Source organism: Artibeus jamaicensis, unplaced genomic scaffold (assembly GCF_021234435.1).
Source record: "Artibeus jamaicensis isolate MK-2021 breed Jamaican fruit bat unplaced genomic scaffold, CSHL_Jam_final contig_1715, whole genome shotgun sequence".
NCBI lineage: Eukaryota > Metazoa > Chordata > Mammalia > Chiroptera > Phyllostomidae > Artibeus > Artibeus jamaicensis.
The window spans coordinates 1,665,606-1,685,747 of record NW_026521335.1 but is presented as its reverse complement, the minus strand read 5'-3'; the positions used below and the strand labels follow the sequence as shown (position 1 = coordinate 1,685,747).

General features: G+C 42.0%; 3 protein-coding genes across 4 annotated transcripts; all 3 read left to right on the top strand.

The window, feature by feature from the left end:
* Window positions 1-765: 765 nt before the first annotated feature.
* LOC128628205 (small proline-rich protein 3-like) lies at window positions 766-2,688 on the top strand. Of its 2 annotated transcripts, none has more exons than XM_053670540.1 (2): window positions 766-826; window positions 1,837-2,688. In XM_053670540.1, exon 2 carries the CDS (start codon window positions 1,863-1,865, stop codon window positions 2,373-2,375), a length of 513 nt encoding a protein of 170 aa, XP_053526515.1. In that variant the 5' UTR covers window positions 766-826; window positions 1,837-1,862; the 3' UTR covers window positions 2,376-2,688. The 2 variants fall into 2 exon arrangements, with proteins under 2 accessions (XP_053526515.1, XP_053526523.1); XM_053670548.1 differs by having other exon boundaries at window positions 779-826; window positions 1,844-2,688.
* Window positions 2,689-15,985: 13,297 nt separating this feature from the next.
* On the top strand, window positions 15,986-18,154 carry LOC128628126 (uncharacterized). Its single transcript, XM_053670031.1, has 2 exons — window positions 15,986-16,043; window positions 17,057-18,154. The coding sequence occupies exon 2, from the start codon at window positions 17,243-17,245 to the stop codon at window positions 18,152-18,154; it is 912 nt and encodes a 303-aa protein (XP_053526006.1). The 5' UTR covers window positions 15,986-16,043; window positions 17,057-17,242.
* Window positions 18,155-18,195: 41 nt separating this feature from the next.
* Window positions 18,196-19,383, top strand: LOC128628125 (cornifin-B-like). Its single transcript, XM_053670029.1, has 2 exons — window positions 18,196-18,510; window positions 18,594-19,383. The coding sequence occupies exons 1-2, from the start codon at window positions 18,196-18,198 to the stop codon at window positions 19,068-19,070; spliced, it is 792 nt and encodes a 263-aa protein (XP_053526004.1). The 3' UTR covers window positions 19,071-19,383.
* The last annotated feature ends 759 nt before the right edge of the window (window positions 19,384-20,142 follow it).

Sequence of the window (20,142 nt, the reverse complement as noted above, 5' to 3'; positions counted from 1 at the left end):
TAGTAAGAGATTGTGTGTGAAAGTCAATTCTTGGTTAATGACTTCTGTTTCTTCTTAATAAGATCAGAAGATATGGCTCGTGTATGGGGAAAAAAGGAGAATCCGTGACAGGCAAAGACTTCAGGACTCTGCACTTTTTTGAAAAGATCCAGTGAATCCTGACTCTTATTCACCAGTGACATCAGTATGCTATCCTGGATCTACATGGTGACTTTAGGCTCTCACCAGACTGAAAACAATTCATTTGCAAAGCAAGCATTTAAGCCTCTCCTTTCCTTCCCAGACCTGAATATAAAAGAACTGGATTATCACATGATTCAATTCTTGTCACTTACTGAATAGTCCCTTAACTGAAGATAGGTGATTCACTTACCGTTCTTCAGGGCATCCCAGAAGAACCAGTAGTGCCTATTATTCATCTCCACAGCCACTTAGAAAATTAAAACGCTCAATAGAATTAATCTGAGCTAAAGATTAGGGTTCTGTCCAGGAAACATGCTTGTTTCTGGTTTCAGAGCCCAGAACTTCCTCCTGATTTACTCATCACCACCCCCCTACACTCCACAGCAAACTAAGGATCACCTGGGCTTGGCCCCACAAAGGATGGGGAGTGGGGCCAAGCCCACATGACACTTTTGTCAAGGACTAAGTGCCCAAACATGTCAAGCCAGAGATTTTCATTACAAAAGCTAGAATAAAGATACAGTGGCCCCCAAACAATTGGACTTCCTTAAGGCAAGGCTCATATTCTGTATAAAAAGCCAGCTTGCCAGAGACTCTTCACAAGACCTGAAGGCCAGACAGCTTGGACTTTTCTCTGCACCAGGTGAGTCTCTCTACTTGTGATTTCTTAATATTTGTCTAATCTTATTTTATTTCCTGGACTCTCTCCATCATGCTAATATATATATATATATTTATATTAAATGCAATTGTGATTTGTGGTTAAGGTGACATTACAGATCTTTTTGACTCCCCCCTCAGATTGTAACTATGGAGAATGGTCTGTGTGATGATGACTTGCTCAGTTACAGGATAGGGACTACCAAGTCCAGAGTACATTTAGTGACTTTTATTACTTCTTCTAACCATTACTCAAAATTTGATATATTGAGGCACTGCACTGGCAATTTGTGTGTTCAAAACATAGGTTTTTCTTTGCTTCATGATGCCATCCATCAGAGATCTTAAAATGTGGGAGTAATTTGCAAGCATAATCCATGGGAAATGATTAAGGGAGAGGACAAGGCAGGTACTTGTGCTGTGGCAAAGGAGGAAGGTGACTTGAATTTGGCAGAGAGTGCCTGGGAGGAGAGCCATGGTGGGTGAGCCTGTATGGAAGAAGAGAAAGGATGGAAAGCCTTCCAGAAAGCATGCACATGGAGAATGACGTGAACAGAGCACCAGAGGTGGACTCATGTGGGCTCAGGGCAAGTTCCCAAGCAGCTTTCCTATGAGAGCTATGTGGTGGACTTGAGAGAATAGACTTGAGACTTCTGACCTTATGCCCTTTCCAAGTTATTAACAACCTGGAGATTCAGTGAATCCTGAGATGGGCATTGTGTTGTGTTGCTGATATAGGTTTCCAGAACCACCAAAAAGACAGGAAGGCTAAAGGTCAGCACTCCACTCTATGTGGTGCAGAATAAAGCACACTTAAGTTTCTTTTCTTGAATGTGCACAGGAATCAAAGAAGTTTCCATTAACCTTAAATTCAGAGAAACAGAAAGGAAAAGAAGACAGTTGGTCACATATGTAGGGACATGAAATGAGATATATTTATTGTTAAGTTTGTCTTATTCCCTGTTTCAACAAACCTCCTGGTAAACTTTTCAGTCTCTAGGTCCAGCCTCCTTTGAAGCATGAGTTCCTACCAGCAGAAGCAACACAACATCCCACCTCCCCAGCTTCAGCAGCAGCAGGTGAAACAACCCCAACAGCCACCACATCAAGAACCACTTGTTCCCACTCCCAAAGAGCCATGCCACACCAAGGATCCACAGCCTGGCCACACCAAGGATCAACAACCTGGCCACAACAAGGTTCCTCAGCAGCCTGGCCACATCAAGGATCCTCAATATGACCACACCAAGGTTCCCGAGCCCGTTCACCCTCAGGTCCCTCAGCCTGGCCACCCCAAGCATCCACAGCCTGACCAAACCAAGGTTCCTCAACCTGGCCACACCAAGGATCAACAACCTGGTCACAACAAGGATCAACAACCTGGCCAAACCAAGGATCCACAACCTGGCCACAGGAAGCTTCCAGAGCCAGTTCACCCTCAGGTCCCTCAGCCTGACCAGCCTAAGATCCCTGAGCCATATTCTCCAATAGTTATTCCAGGCCCATCCCAGCAGAAGACCAAGCATAATTAATATGGTAACAGCCATGCCCTTGAAGAGCCACCAAATGCTGAACACCTTCTTCCCTTCTGCTTCTGTGTTGTAATTATCTTGTCATCAGTATGTTCTCACCATCTATCAGAATCTCTCTCTTAACTGCATTTTAAAATATATTTTCTATGAGGCTTTTGCTGAACACTCTGAAGGGTCCTCTGAGCCTTTGAATTATGCTGAAGGCCTAAGTGGCTTTGCTGGTCCTAAGTTGCTCAGGTCTCATCTGAAGAGTTGATCTGATTGAGAAGAATGCCTGTTTCTGCTCTGCCACCATTAAATGAATTTAACACCACTTTTGACTACTTATGTCATTTGCTATATCTGTCCCTTCCTGGTCTGTCATGAGTAGAGCCTGTAATCAGAAAGCAGTTGGTGTAGACATCATTGATCTGTCCTGGTACTGTGTGCTTCATGAATGTGTGAGTGTGTGATTTCATATGGGACAACCTTAAAATGGCCATGGCTATTGTGTAAGGGAACCCAGAGCCTGTCACTTTGGGCAGCCACACCTGGAGCAGGGCACTCCTCTGACACTGGGCTGAGTCATGCCTCAGTTCCATGGTGCCTGCTCCAAGCCACCTCTGATCCTAAGGGCCCTGTCCCCAAGGATCCTGCTTAGTCTCATTATAACATCACTGCTACACACTCGAACCTAATTATTCTGGTTTTCTTCACTCATTTCACCTTCCAGAAAACAAATACATACATTCACATGCTCACAGTGAAGCACATTCATTTAAGTTCACACACATTCTCCTAATTATCCACATAAGCCTTGCTCTCATTAGCTCAGATAATGTTCTTTTTGCCTCCACCTATCCTGTACAACGAGGTCAGAAACTATCTTTACCAGAAAGAGGGTGAGGAGGATACACAGTGCCTTTCATTGGAGAATTAGTAGTCTTTTCTGGGAGATACAGTATTCACATCCTCACACAAACATGTACATATACAGCCACAAGCAAACACTCCAAATAATGTCTCTCCCAAAATGAAACACAGAAGCCTGCCTATTCAGTGATTAGAAAACTGAGGTGAGTTTGAAGAAGAGATTAGAAGGAGGAATGTGTCATCCAAGTGAGGTGGGTAACCAGCAGTAACTGGCAGTTCACCATCGTTTATAGTTCAATGACAGTGAACAGGTTGTTGAGCTATAAAATGTCAGGGGTGTAATGAGAGTTAAATAGCACCTTGCATAGTCCCTGTGTTTCCAGATAAAAAACTGGTATTCAGAAAGGAGAAGAAGATGAAGTGAGATCAACCAGAAATTGTTTTCAAAAGACACCCAGAGCCCAGGTCTCCAGATTTCTAGATCATCATTTTCTCCTGAAGCTTGATGTTTTTTAATCCTCACCCAAGGACATTTTTTTATTGCTTCTGGAGAGAGATAGGAAGGCAGAGAGTGTTTAGATAGAGAGGATGGTTAGAAGAAGAATTGATGTGATAGACAAGCATCGATTAGTTTCCTTTCCTACGTGCTCCAACTAGGGACTGAATCCTCAACCAAGGCCCTGAGTAGAAATCAAACCTATGACCTTTTGGTCTGTGAGATGATGCCCAACTAACTGAGCCACACAGGCCAGAGCACAGCTCGCTTTTGATTTCAAGAATGACCAGCAGGTTTGCACATCTTTGCTTGAGTGGGCCTCGGATTTGGGGAGCTTCTTTCAAAATCAATGAAGCCAGTATAAAATTTGATAACAGCTTCAGTGATTACTGGGAAGTGAACCCCCTCTCTTGGAAAGGTTCATAGTCCATAACACCATGCAGGTGTGAGGCAAGTGACAGGTAATATCTGATAGATGCACAAGCGCTTCAAATAGAGTTGGCAAAAACTCAGAATTATTTGGACACTGTAAGATAGGAACTGTCCAACAGGTCATTATAAAGTGGTGAGTAGTTGTCAAGCAGGTAGAAAAGAATGACTTGTCTTCGGTCTATATGGTATGTACAGCTGAAGTGGCTTCGTATTACTGCATGTTGCAATTGTAAAAGTGTCTAAAGGTTAACTCCAAGCCATTCACAATTAAATAGACTGACTCTTAATGAGGAAATGGGCTCTTTAAGACACAGACTCAAGCCCTGACAGGTGTAGGTCAGTGGATTGAGCACGGGCCTGTGAACCAGAGGATAGAGGTTAGATTCCCAGTCAGGGCACATGCCTGGGTTGCAGGCAGGTTTCCCTGAAGGCTACTTCCCTGCAGCGATGCACCAGAAGCAACCATACATTGATGTTTTTTTCCCTCTCTCCTTCCCCTCTAAAGATAAATAAATAAAATCTTAAAAAAAAAAAAAAGGACACACACTCTTTGAATGTAGTTTAAACATCCTAAAGAAGAGTTTGGCAGGAAAAGAATCAAAAGTTACAAAGTTCTACCTTACTCTTGAACCATCATTATATTATACAAATTTATTTTTAGGAAATATTCAAACATGTTTATTGATATTTTAGTTTTATTTTTTTACTTTTGAATTTATTTTTGTTCGAGTACCATTGTCTCCATTTTTCTGTCACCACTTTCCCCCACCTCTCACCTTCAATTCTTCTCCCATTTCATTTTCTTCATGGGCCCTTTATATATGTTCCTTGACAACCCTTTCCCTCTTTTCCCCATTTCCCCTCTCCCCATCCCTTTTGGTTACTGTCAATTGGTTCTTTATTCAATGTCTATGGTTATATTTTTTCTTGCTTGTTGTTTTATTGATTAGGTTCCACTTACAGGTGAGGTCACATGCTATGTGTCTTTCACTGCCTGACTTACTTCACTTAGCATAATGCTCTCTAGTTCCATCTAGGCTGTTGTGAGGGGTAGGAGCTCCTTCTTTCTTTCTACTGTGTAGTATTCTTTTGTGTAAATATACCATGGTTTTTTGACCCACTCATTTACTGATGGGCACCTAAGATGCATGCATACAAATATTTTCTACACAAGGATATTTGTTTCAGCATTGTATCCAATATCAAAGAATTGATACACTTAAGTGCATATGAATAGACAGTAGATTCAATAACTGATCAGATGTCTAAGTGTTAGGATAATACTGCAGCCATTAAAATGATTGTTGGAGGAGAAGGATGTCTTATTGGGAAATGTTGAGATTACACTATTACAAAAGGAGATACTAAACAATACAAGCAAAAGCATCTTTTCAATAGTGTATGCATATGTAAGGGTTTATAGAAAAAATATCATCACACTATACAAAGCAAACTGAAACTGATGCTTTCTTCTGCTTATATATCAGTGTTCATTTTCTAAGAGCTCTCTCCCATGCCTCTCTTCTCTTCATATATACCAACTCTAATTTTCAATAATCTGGTAGGGGCATTGGATATTCCCACTGTCCACACACTCATAACCCAAGGGCCTCAAGTCCTGCCTACTGACTAGCTGAAGCCAATTAAGTAAGGGGTGAGTGAGGAGTTGTGTCCCATTCTTGTCTCAGTGCTTTGTCATGCCTCAGTTTCACTCCTCCTCTGTGACTTGGCAAATGCTCCCCCCACTGGGATAGCCACTTAGAAAGTTGGTACTGTTTCTGTGTGAAGAACTTCTATGCATAGTTTGGCAAACTTCAACCCACTTAACCCTTCCAAAGCCTGAGTGTTCATGTCAACTTGCGATGATAAGTTAGTTTTTCTTTATGGTTCTTTCTTGTTTTCCATACCTTCATTTTCTGAAGACCTACCAGAAATATGACCTCCATAATTCCTGTAAAAAAGTATTTTTACTTCAGATAGAAATTGACTCAGGGACATCCCTGTATCTTCATATTACTGACTTAGAAAATCGTCATGATTGGATGTTTAAATCAACCACTTTCATCCATTACTCTTTGCCAATTGTTAACATAATTTTCTCAATTCTCTCCCTTCTCTTCTTTCAGTTGTCTATCATGCTCTATATTCTACACCCCTCCTTATAGCTGCTACACACACTTTCCTGGAACTCAGTGGCCTGCCTGGCCTTTGGGTCTTATTAGGCCCTCTTATTTAAGTCCTTGTTCCAATTATAAGTAATCATTGCCTATGAAAAAGATAAAATGATAAAAATAATATGTAATAATATTTTAGACATTGCTTATAGTAAGATAGATGATTCCATGAAAAGTCCAAGATCTCAGTGGAATGGACAACAGAAGTTTAATTTATGCACCTATCATATTGAATTGAAATTGCCAAGCCTTTCTCTTCCACCCAGGCACTTGGGGACTCAGGATCTCTGCCATCTGTATTTCCATTGTCCTCCAGAGTCTCCCTGTACAGCAATGACATATGGACCTGGAAAGTTTGGGTAAAGAGAAGAAAATCTTGATTCTAATTAATTAGACCCAGAGGTCATCTGTATTGCTTCCAGCCATATTCTACTAGGCAAGTACAAATTACATGACCTCATCTCTTTAATGGCACTGTAAAGTATACTTGAAATTTCCTAAGAGAATAGATCATAAGTGTTCTCAGCACATACACATACAAAGCTGAGGTGGTGAAAGTGTATGTGACAATCACTTCACAATGTGTATGCATATCGAACCATCATATTGTACACATTAAATATACACAATTTTTATTCATCAATTATACCTCAATATACTGGAGGGAAATAAATAAATAATGCTGCCATTAAAAAAACAAAAATAGAAATAAATGCACTGAGCTTCAAAAACTATGTCATGCTTACACCCAGGAAAGTGAGAACACAGATATCTCTGATCCTTCAAATCCTGCCATAACACACACTTTTGATCATCAAGTGTGTAGTTTGTATATACTTGCTTCTTTTTTTAAATTCTCTTGAGATTTTTTAAAAGGTTTTATTTGTTTCTGTTTTAGACAGGAGAAAGGAGGGAGAAAGAGAGAGCAAGAAACATCAATGCGGGGTTGCCTCTCCCACAGCCCTACTGGGGACCTGGCCAGCAACCCAGGCATGTGCCCTGACTGGGAATCAAACCAGAAACACTCTGATTCACAGGCTGGCATTCAATCATTGAGCCACACCAGCCAGGGCTGCTTCTCTTTTTCTCATGCCTATAGCATATCTCCTCCTGAAGAAATCAGCACAAGGGACTAAAGTCCTCTTATCATCCTCCTCCTCAATATCTGGAATCTCTGAGTGATCTTTAGTCTTACCCATCAGGTACTCATGGATCAAGTCTTCCCAGACCACAAAATTATGACATAAAAAAGAAATAAGCTGCATCCACCCCCATCACCAATGCTATGTGTTGACATGGAACAGGGCAGAAAAACAGCAATGAAAACTTCCACGTGAGAAAAATGGAAGCCACTGGTTAATGGAAAATCTGGAATCCCACCTACAGACATTATAAGGCCTACCCTTCCCATGATTCTGCTATCTGGAAAGCAACCCCTTGCCTACTGGTCTCTGTGTCCTATGCCTATGGCTCTTCTTTGCTCATTAAGCTCCATGGCCACATTTGTGAATGCTTAGGATGTCTTAAGACAAGCTATGAACAGGAAGTTCTTCTATAAAAGCTTGGAAATTTTTATTGAAGTTTTCCTGTGTTGTGTTATAACAACTTACTAAAAAAATTTGTTTAGCCTCATGTAAAAAAATTCTATGAAATGATATCTTTGACATAATTTGAAATTATTGTAATAAATGTTGGCTAAAATATTTGTATAGTAAAAATTATGTCAATATTTATCAATTAATAAAACTCCTACCATATTAGAAATGATGTCTGCTAATAAAACATATCCCGGGTAAATCCTTTTAATGTCTGCAAAGGATGCTTACATATGACTCTAATACACACTTAACTGGTAATCTTTTCTCCATAGGACCAAATATCTCAAAATCACAAGACCTGAGGATTACAGGGGTAATTTCTGGGCACTCAAAGAGGCATCCCTTAATACACTTCACTCTGAGGAAATTGCTCTTGCAGACTGAGAAGTCCAAAGGGTGTCGATGGAGATAAATGGTTCAACAGACCTTGTGGAAAGCTAATACCAAAGAATCTCAGGCAACAGAGGACAAGTAGAGGACAGAATTCTGCTCCTGTCTCTTCTCAGCTTTTCCCTCCATTCATCCCTGCTTCTCTACAAAAGGTATTTGGAAGGAGGTCTAAGAGGTACACTGAGATTTTGTAGAATAAGACCAATATGAGTATCTAATAAGAGAAAATCCAAGTTAGCACACACTTTTATGTACAAGGATCACATGATTTATTAATTGGCTGCTTACATGTAAGTTTTTATACAGAAATCTGACTTCACAGAGGAGTTACAGAGGAAAGTTAGAACCCCACACTGTTTGCAAATCACCAACCCTGACCACTCCTCCTCCTTGAACCCATGGCAGTCATAGGGAACTGTTGTTTACTGTCCTCTCTCCTCTGAGCCTGGATAGGACCTTTGCTCTGAGCCTGTAACATTTATGGAAATGGCACCTGGAAAACATCCTTTCCTTTTTCACAGATCACCTTCCTCCTTCCCAGCCCCTGTTCACAAAGGAAGAAATAAAAGCTGAAGCAGACTGATCAATTCAGGGACTGCCTGGGTGATTTGACACATAGGCCTCATATAATTAACACTTCTACTCTAGTCCTTCCTAATCTGCCCAGTTCTAACTGTAAATAATACTCATTAGAGTCTCATACACTCAGTCAAGGCTTTTGCCCCATGCTCTTCCTACATATACATTCCGAACAATACAAGGTTGTCCAAACTCCCTTCTTTGTGTATCTTTCTCCTGACATTTCCAAACCATCTGGTTGGGTGCTGACTATGGTATACCCCCCTTATTTGCTGGGCCATTTCACCAGCCTTTTATAAAACTCCATTTTGGGCCATGCTACTTGACACTGGCCTGAAGCTACATGAATATGTTCTAAGAATCAAGGGGCACATCATTTGGAATGTCACCCCAAGCCAAAACCAGAGTTTGCAGTGAGGTCTGTACATTTTGCTGGAAGTAGCAGCATCCTTCTGGCCTGAGTACATACAGCTTTTGTTTGTCCCAAGACAGACATTTGATTCACTCTCTGGAATGGACTGTGCTTTCACACAGTCCATCTGTTAAAATCAAGGTTGATGGTGCGTTTGGCTGTATAACCTAGTGTTTGAACTAATCCACTAATTCCCTACCTATGTAACCCTACTCTGAATGAACCCTATATAACCCTACTCTGAATGGGAATGAACTGAGGAGAAGGAACTTGGTAGACCAGTAACACTCTTGGCAATCTAGATTACCACAATAGGCGAACTTAACCCTTCCAGAGGTTGAAATGTTGGGGTTAAAGTCACTGACAAATGAAGAGAAAGAGAGATAGTCACTAAGGGCAAAAATTAACAAATGGTACACGCAAAGAACGAAATCCAACATTGCATTAGTTCCTTGAAAGATACTAAAAAATAAAGGATGAGGCTGTCTCTTAGCAGAATTACACCAGATGTCCAAGAGGATGATGACATTTGTTTGTTGAAACCATACCTGCTCTTGGAAACTTTTAAGGTTAAGTATAATTTTTTAAACAAATCGCATCCAACAATACATTAAAAAGATCATACACCATGACCAAGCAGGATTTATCCCAGGGATGCAAGGATGGTTCAATGTTCGCAAATCAGTAAGTGTAATACATCACATAAACAAAAGCAAAGAAAAAATCACATGATCATATCAAGAGACACAGAAAAAGCTTTTGATAAGATACAACACCCAGGACTTCCGCCAAGATGGAGACATAGGTGGAGGAACGACCTCGCCTCTGTGCACAACCAAATCTAAGAACAACTATTTTTAACAGCAGTCACAACCAGGCCACACGAAAAATCAACAATACGGAGTCCAAAGGACAACTAGATACTCAGCTGGACTGGTATGAGGAGCGAGGCCAGCAGCGGAGCAGGTTAGCAAGAAAAAATTCCCTGGGTGGTGCGCGGTGCGCGCGGGCGGCAACCGAGGGCGCTGATCGCGAGCACACAGGGAAGAGGCTCGGTGGGTCGGTCGGTCGCGCACATTTACGTGTGGAGAAACCAGTGAGAAGGGAAGCTGGCGCGGGGCAGCAGGCTCGCACAATTCCGATCGGATAAACAAGCCCCAGTGTGGAGTGACTGGATGCGCTGGGCTAGCGGAGGGGACCGCCATTGCTCCCTCTCTGACCACGCCCCCACACACAGCGTCACAAACCAGCGACCTGGGTCTCCCCGTCCTGGTAAACAACGAAGGCTTCGCTCCGCTCACTTAACAGCACGAATAGACCAAAAATGGCTCTAGGACAACTCAGAGTCCAGAACTGATAGACCTAAGTGATGAAGAAATAGCCAGTCTTTCAGATGCACAGTTCAAAACACTGATTATCAGGATCCTTACAGAACTGGTGGATTTTAGTCACAAATTTTAGAAACATATGGAAGCTAAACTAATTGAAATGAATGGTGATACAAAGAATACCAATAGTAATGGAAAGAAAATTGGGACTCAAATCAAGGGAGTGGACCAGAAGGAAGAAAAAAATGATCAAACAGAAAGGAATGAAGAAATAAGAATTCAGAAAAATGAGGAGAAGCTTAGGAACCTCCAGGACATCGTTAAACGTTCCAACATCCGAATTATAGGGGTACCAGAAGGGGGGAAAGGAACAGCCACCAGTGGAAAACTTATTTGAACAAATAATAAAGGAGAATTTCCCCAAGATGGCAAAGGAAATAGACTTCCAAGAAATCCAGGAAGCTCAGAGAGTCCCAAAGAAGTTGGACTCAAGAAGAAACACACCAAGGCACATCATAATTACATTAGCCGAGATTAAAATGAAAGAGAGAATCCTAGAGGCAGCAAGAGCTAAGGGGACAGTCACCTACAAAGGAGTTCCCATCAGACTGTCAGCGGATTTCTCAAAAGAGACCTTACAGGCAAGAAGGGGCTGGAAAGAAGTATTCCAAGTCATGAAATCCAAAGATCTATAACCAAGATTGCTCTACCCAGCAAAACTTTCATTTAGAATGGAAGGACAGATAAAATGCTTCTCAGATAAGATCAAATTCAAGGAGTTCATCATCACCAAGCCCTTATTATATGAAATGTTAAAGGGACTTACCTAAGAAAAAGAAGATAAAAAAGATGAACAGTGAAAGGACAGCAAACTCACAGTTATTAAGAACCACACCTAAAACAAAAGCGAACTAAGAGGACAGCTAGATCAGGAGCAGAACCATAGAAATGAAGATCTCATGGAGGGTTAGCAACAGGGGAGTGGGAGGAGGAGAAGGGGGGGAGAAGGTACAGAAAATAAGTAGCATAGACAGTAGATAGAAAATAGATAGGGGGGAGGGTAAGAATAGTAGGGGAAATACAGAATCTAAAGAATTTGAGACACGTGTTCATGAACTAAAGGGGGGGGGGGGGGGGGGGGGAAATGGTGGGGGAGGTGTATGCAGGGTGGAGGGGAATGGAGGGGGGAATAGAGCACATGTAATGGCATAATCAATTTAAAAAAGTTTAAAAAAAAGATACAACACCCATTTTTGATGAAAACATTCAGCAAAGTGGGAATAGAGGGAGCATTCCTCAATATAATAAAGGTCTTATATGAGAGGCCTACAGCCAACATCATACTATATGGGCAAAAATTAAAATCTTCTCCACTAAGATCAGGAACAAGACAAGGATGTCCACTTTCACCACTTCTATTCAGTATAGTACTGGAAGTTTTAGCCATGGTGATTAGACAAGAAAAGAAAATAAAAGGCATCCAAATTGGAAAGAAGGAGACTAAACTGTCAAGTTTGCAGATGACATGATAGTGTACATGGAAATTCCTATAGACTCTACTCAAAAACTGCTCGAACTAATAAATCAATTTGGTAAAACAGAGGGTTACAAAGTCAGTATCCAGAAATCTAAGGCATTTTCGTATACTAACAATAAATCAGCAGAAGCAGAAATCAAGAAAAAAAATCCCATTAGATATAGTGAAAAAAATAATAAAATATCTGGGAATAAACCTAACCAAGGAAGTAAAAGACCTGTATGCAGAAAACTACACAGCACTGAAGAAAGAAATCAAGGAAGACACAAACAAATGGAAACATATACCCTGTTCATGGATTGGAAGAATTAACATCAAAATGTTCATACTACCCGAAGCAATTTACAGATTCAATGCAATCCCTATTAAAGTACCAATGGCATATTTCACAGACATAGAACAAACAATTCAAAAATTTATATGGAACCATAAATGACCCCGAATAGCTGCTGCAATTTTGAAAAAGAAGAACAAAGTAGGAGGAATCACAATACCTGATATCAAATTGTATCACAAGGCCACTGTAATCAAAACAGCCTGGTACTGGCATAAAAACAGGCACATAGACCAATGGAACAGAACAGAAAGCTCAGAAATAAACCCAACTCTCTACAGTCAATTAATATTTGACAAAGGGGAGAGTAACATAAAATGGACTACAAATAGCCCCTTCAACAAATGGTGTGGAGAACTGGACAACTATGTGCAAAAAAATGAAACTCGAGCACCAACTTACACCATACACCAAAATAAGTTCAAGGTGGATAAAAGACCTAAATATAAGCTGTGAAACCATTAAAGTCCTAGAGTAGAACATTGGCGAGAAAATCTCAGATATTTCATGCAGCAACTTTTTTACTGATATGTCCCCTAGAGCAAGAGACATAAAGGAAAAAATAAAGAAATGGGATCTCATCAAAATAAAAAGCTTCTGCATGGCTAAAGAAAGTAATATTAAAATAAAAAGAGAACCAACTGTATGGGAAAACATAATTGCCAATGATACCTCAGACAAGGGTTTAATCTCCAAAATATACAAAGAACTTACATGACTCCACTCTAAGAAGACACCCAACCCAATTAGAAAATGGGAAAAGTACTTGAACAGACACTTCTCCAAGGAGGACATACAGAACATCCAGAGACACATGAAGAGATGCTCAATATCGCTAGCCATCAGAGAGATGCAAATTAAAACCACAATAAGATACCACTTTACACCAGTCGGAATGGCTATCATAAACAAAGCAACAAACAACAAATGTTGGAGAGGTTGTATGGAAAAGGGGTCCCTAGTTCACTGTTGGTGGGAATGCAGACTGGTACAACCATTATGGAAAACAGTATGGAATTTTCTCAGAAAACTAAAAATGGACCTGCCTTTTGACCCAGCAATTCCACTGCTGGGATTATATCCTAAGAACCCTAAAACACCAATCCAAAAGAATCTATGCACACCAATGTTCATAGCAGCACAATTTACAATAGCCAAGAGTTGGAAGCAACCTGGATAGCCATCAGTAAATGAATGGATCAAAAAATTATGGTACATTTACACAATGAAATTCTATGCAGCAGAAAGAAAGAAGGAGCTCCTATCCTTTGAAACAGCTTGGATGGAACTGGAAAGCATTATGCTGAGTGAAATAAGCCAGCTAGTGAAAGACAAATACCATATTATCTCACCTTTAACAGGAAGCTAAACAACAAAACAAACACTGACACTGAAATAGAGAACAGGGGGACGGTGCCCAGAAGGGAGAGGGGAGGGAATTTCAGGGAGAAAAGGGGAGGGATTTAGAGGAACTAGTATAAAGGATACATGGACAAAACTACGGGGGGTAGAAACGGGAGGGAGGTGGGGGCACTGGGTGGGGGCTGGGATGGGAGTAAAAGACAAAATACTGTAGTTGAAAAATAATTAAATGAAAAATTAAAAAATAAAATAAATAATAAATAAAACCTGAGTAGCATTATTCTGAAAAAACATTTACTCATACAACGCGATGATGAACTGCACCAATTAGTAATGACTAAAAGGAACTCTAGCAATATGTCAGAATATTTGACTATGTTTTTTTCAGGATGTATCTACTACAAAAGATATTATTTCAGATGAAATTTCTGGGAACTACTATTCTCAGAAAGGGGAACAGGGCTTTCTAAAAATGTGGTGTACAACTCCGGGGTGAACGATCAATGTGTGACTATAAACCTTGATGATCTAAGACTTAGAACACTTCCTGGTTATAATAGACAAGATACAGTAGTAAAAATATCACTTTCTTTTTATGGATGGAAGCTATTAAGCAGAATAGGAAATGACCTTGGGTTTTTACTGGGATTTAAAGAAGTAGGCATATCACAGTGGATTCAAATTAACCCTAGAGAATTACCCTACCTTGAAACAAAAAAGGATACAGAAGTCTGTATGGTATACCCAGACTAAATTACAAGTAGATGTGACTACCACTCATCTCAACCTAATATAAGGGCTCCAACATTTGGAGGTACAAAACATGTATCCTAACTTCACTCAGGTTGTTAATACCCAATGGCAATAATAAGCATGGTGGATTAAACAATGTTTGCCCACAAGACAGAGACAGGCTTTAAGGTAGTGGTCCTCAACCTTTTTGGCACCAGGGACCAGTTCCATTTAAGACCATTTTTTTAACAGACCAGAATGAGGATAATGGCTTCAGTATTATTCAAGAACATTACATTCAGTCTCACCTCCTGCTGCACGACCCCATTCCTAACAGGTGCTGACTGATACTAAATCATGGCCAGGAGTTTGGGGACTTTTGCTTTAGGGGACATAGGTGTCAATATAGGCACTGTGAGATACAATCTGAATTCCTCCTTCTTTTAGCAATTGCCCACTGACTGAGCACCTACCAAACAGGGAGGGATGAAATACAACTCGATTTTGGGAACTGGTGGCAGTAGTTCACAGCAGTGGCTATGCCTGAGGCTTATGTTGATGGATGGTAACACAGGGGTAGAGCAGTGGGAAGGGAGGAGACATCCACATATTTGAGTTCTAAGGACGTTTTAATTTCCCAAGGGCAATGCCTAGTAAGAGATTTTGTGTGAAAGTCAACTTCTGGTTAACGTCTTCTGCTTTTTCTTAATATGATCAGAAGATATTGCTGGTGTATGAAAAAAAAGGAGAATCCGTGACAGGCAAAGACTTCAGGACTCTGCACTTTTTTGAAAAGATCCAGTGAATCCTGACTCTTATTCACCAGTGACATCTGTATGCTATCCTGGGTCTACATGGTGACTTAAGGCTCTCACCAAACTGAAAACAATTCATTTGCAAAGCAAGCATTTAAGCCTCTCCTTTCCTCTCCCAGACCTGGATATAGAACTGGAATATCACATGATTCACTTATTGTCACTTACTGATTCACTTACTGTCCTTCAGGGCATCCCAGAAGAACCAGTAGTGCCTATTATTCATCTCCACAGCCACTTAGAAATTAAAATGCTCAATAGAACTAATCTGAGCTAAAGATTAGGGTTCTGTCTAGGAAACATACTTATTTCTGGTTTCAGAGCCCAGAGCTTCCTCCTGATTTACTCATCACCACCCAGGAATCCTACACTCCACAGCAAACTAAGGATCACCTGGGCTTGGCCCCACAAAGGATGGACAGTGGCACATGACACTTTTGTCAAAGACTAAGTGCCCAAACATGTCAATCCAGAGATTCTCATTACAAAAGCTAGAATAAAAATAGAGTGGCCCCAAACAATTACACTTCCTTAAGGCAAGGCTCATATTCTGTATAAAAAGCCAGCTTGCCAGAGACTCTTCACAAGACCTGAAGACGAGACAGCTTGGACTTTTCTCTGCACCAGGTGAGTCTCTCTACTTGTGATTTCTTAATATTTGTCTAATCCTATTTTATTTGCTGGACTCTCTCCATCATGCTAAAAAATATATATTTATATTAAATGCAATCATGATTTGTGGTTAAGGTGACATTACAGATCTTTTTGACTCTCCCCTCAGATTGTACCTATAAAGAATGGTTTCTGTAATGATGACTTGCTCAGTTACAAGATAGGGACTACCAAGTCCAGATAAGTGACTAAAAGTCCTACAGTGACTTTTATTACTTCTTCTAATCATTACTCAAAATTTGATATATTGAGGCACTGCACTGGCAATCTGTGTGCTCAAAACATAGGCTTTCCTTTGCTTCATGATGCCATCCATCAGAGATCTTAAAATGTGGGAGTAATTTGCAAGCATAATCCATGGGAAATGATTAAGAGAGAGGACAAGGCAGGTACTTGTGCTGTGGCAAAGGAGGAAGGTGACTTGAATCTGGCAGAGAGTGTCTGGGAGGAGAGCCATGGTGGGTGAGCCTGTATGGAAGAAGAGAAAGGATGGAAAGCCTTCCAGAAAGCATGCACATGGAGAATGATGTGAACAGAGCACCAGAGGTGGACTCATGTGGGCTCAGGGCAAGTTCCCAAGCAGCTTTCCTATGAGAGCTATGTGGTGGACTTGAGAGAATAGACTTGAGACTTCTGACCTTATGCCCTTTCCAAGTTATTAACAACCTGGAGATTCAGTGAATCCTGAGATGGGCATTGTGTTGTGTTGCTCTTGTAGGGTTGCAGAATGACCAAACAGAAAGGAAGGCTAGATCAGCAATCCACTCTATGTGGCACAAATAAAGTACATTTAAGTTTCTTTTCTTGAATGTGCACAGGAATCAAAGAAGTTTCCATTAACCTTAAATTCAGAGAAACAGAAAGGAAAAGAAGACAGTTGGTCACATCTGTAGGGACATGAAATGAGATATTTATTGTTAAGTTTGTCTTACTCCTTGTTTCAACAAACTTCCTGGTAAACTTTTCAGTCTCTAGGTCCAGCCTCCTTTGAAGCATGAGTTCCTACCAGCAGAAGCAATACAACATCTCAGCTCCCCAGCTTCAGCAGCAGCAGGTGAAACATCCCCAACAGCCTCCACATCAAGAACCATTTGCTCCCAAAGAGCCATGCCACACCAAGGATCCACAGCCTGGTCACACCAACGATCCACAACATGACCATACCAAGGTTCCCGAACCTGTTCACCCTCAGGTCCCTCAGCCTGGCCACCCCAAGCATCCACAACCTGACCAAATCAAGGTTCCTCAACCTGGCCACACCAAGGATCAACAACCTGGCCTCAACAAGATTTCTCAGCCTGGTCACATCAAGGATCCTCAACATAACCACACCAAAGTTCTTGAGCCAGTTGACCCTCAGGTCCCTCAGCCTGGTTACCCCAAACATCCACAACCTGGCCAAACCAAGGATCAACAACCTGGCCACAACAAGATTCCTCAGCCTGGCCACAACAAGGATCCTCAACATGACCACATCAAGGACCCTCAACATGACCACACCAAGGTTCCTGAGCCTGTTAACCCTCAGGTCCCTCAGCCTGGTCACCCCAAGCATCCACAACCTGGCCAAACCAAGGATCCACAAGCTGACCAAATCAAGGTTCCTCAGCCTGGCCACAACAAGCATCCACACCCTGGCCAAACCAACGATCAACAACATGGCCACACAAAGCATCAACAACATGGCCACACCAAGGATCAACAACCTGGCCACAACAAGATTCCTCAGCCTGGCCACATCAAGGACCCTCAACATGACCACACCAAGGTTCCTGAGCCTGTTAACCCTCAGGTCCCTCAGCCTGGTCACCCCAAGCATCCACAACCTGGCCAAACCAAGGATCCACAACCTGACCAAATCAAGGTTCCTCAGCCTGGCCACACCAAGCATCCACACCCCGGCCAAACCAACGATCAACAACATGGCCACACAAAGCATCAACAACATGGCCACACCAAGGATCAACAACCTAGTCACAAGATTCCTCAGCCTGGCCACAACAAGGATCCTCAACATGACCACATCAAGGACCCTCAACATGACCACACCAAGGTTCCTGGCCTAACACTAAGGTCCATCAGCCTGGCCACCCCAAGCATCAACAACATGGCCACACCAAGGATCCACAACCTGACCAAATCAAGGTTCCTCAGCCTGGCCACAACAAGCATCCACACCCTGGCCAAACCAACGATCAACAACATGGCCACACAAAGCATCAACAACATGGCCAAACCAATGATCAACAACATGGCCACATCAAGGATCAACATCATGGCCACACCGAGGATCCACAACCTGACCAAATCAAGGTTCCTCAACCTGGCCACACTAAGGATCAACAACCTGGCCACACTAAGGATCAACAACATGGCCACACCAAGGATCAACAACATGGCCACATCAAGGATCAACATCATGGCCACACCGAGGATCCACAACCTGACCAAATCAAGGTTCCTCAACCTGGCCACACTAAGGATCAACAACCTGGCCACACTAAGGATCAACAACATGGCCACACCAAGGATCAAAAACATGGCCACATCAAGGATCAACATCATGGCCACACCAAGGATCCACAACCTCACCAAATCAAGGTTCCTCAGCCTGGCCACACCAAGGATCCACAGCCTGGCCACACCAAGGATCAACAACCTGGCCACAACAAGGTTCCTCAGCAGCCTGGCCACATCAAGGATCCTCAACATGACCACACCAAGGTTCCCGAGCCTGTTCACCCTCAGGTCCCTCAGCCTGGCCATCCCAAGCACCCACAACCTGACCAAACCAAGGTTCCTCAACCTGGCCACACCAAGGATCAACAACCTGGCCAAACCAAGGATCCACAACCTGGCCACAGGAAGCTTCCAGAGCCAGTTCACCCTCAGGTCCCTCAGCCTGACCAGCCTAAGATCCCTGAGCCATATTCTCCAATAGTTATTCCAGGCCCATCCCAGCAGAAGACCAAGCATAATTAATATGGTAACAGCCATGCCCTTGAAGAGCCACCAAATGCTGAACACCTTCTTCCCTTCTGCTTCTGTGTTGTAATTATCTTGTCATCAGTATGTTCTCACCATCTATCAGAATCTCTCTCTTAACTGCATTTTAATATATATTTTCTATGAGGCTTTTGCTGATCACTCTGAAGGGTCCTCTGAGCCTTTGAATTATGCTGAAGGCCTAAGTGGCTTTGCTGGTCCTAAGTTGCTCAGGTCTCATCTGAAGAGTTGATCTGATTGAGAAGAATGCCTGTTTCTGCTCTGCCACCATTAAATGAATTTAACACCACTTTTGACTACTTATGTCATTTGCTATATCTGTCCCTTCCTGGTCTGTCATGAGTAGGGCCTGTAATCAGAAAGCAGTTGGTGTAGACATCATTGATCTGTCCTGGTACTGTGTGCTTCAAGAACGTGTGAGTGTGTGATTTCATGTGGGGCATCCTGAAAATGGCCATGGCTATTGTGTAAGGGAACCCAGAGCCTGTCACTTCGGGCAGTCACACCTGGAGCAGGGCACTCCTCTGACACTGGGCTGAGTCATGCCTCAGTTCCATGGTGCCTGCTCCAAGCCACCTCTGATCCTAAGGGCCCTGTCCCCAAGGCTCCTGCTTAGTCCCATTAAAACATCACTGCTACACACTCGAACCTAATTATTCTGGTTTTCTTCACTCATTTCACCTTCCAGAAAATGAATACATACAGTCCCATGCTCACAATGAAGCACATTCATTTAAGTTCACACACATTCTCCTAATTATCCACATAAGCCTTGCTCTCATTAGCTCAGACAATGTTCTTTTTGCCTCCACCTATCCTGTACAAGGGTGAGGAGGATACACAGTGCCTTTCCTTGGAGAATCAGTAGTCTTTTCTGGGAGATACAGTATTCACATCCTCACACAAACATGTACATATACAGCCACAAGCAAACACTCCAAATAATGTCTCTCCCAAAATGAAACACAGAAGCCTGCCTATTCAGTGATTAGAAAACTGAGGTGAGTCTGAAGAAGAGATTAGGAGGAGGAATGTGTGATCCAAGTGA

What these genes read in the sequence shown, in the direction of transcription:
- LOC128628125 (XM_053670029.1), top strand. Translation starts at nt 18,196, where the DNA reads ATGGCCACACCAAGGATCCACAACCTGACCAAATCAAGGTTCCTCAGC. An exon ending in CATCAAGGATCAACATCATG is followed by an intron (nt 18,511 to 18,593) that starts GCCACACCGAGG and finishes GGCCACACTAAG; the next exon opens with GATCAACAACATGGCCACAC.
- LOC128628126 (XM_053670031.1), top strand. Translation starts at nt 17,243, where the DNA reads ATGACCATACCAAGGTTCCCGAACCTGTTCACCCTCAGGTCCCTCAGC.
- LOC128628205 (XM_053670540.1), top strand. Translation starts at nt 1,863, where the DNA reads ATGAGTTCCTACCAGCAGAAGCAACACAACATCCCACCTCCCCAGCTT.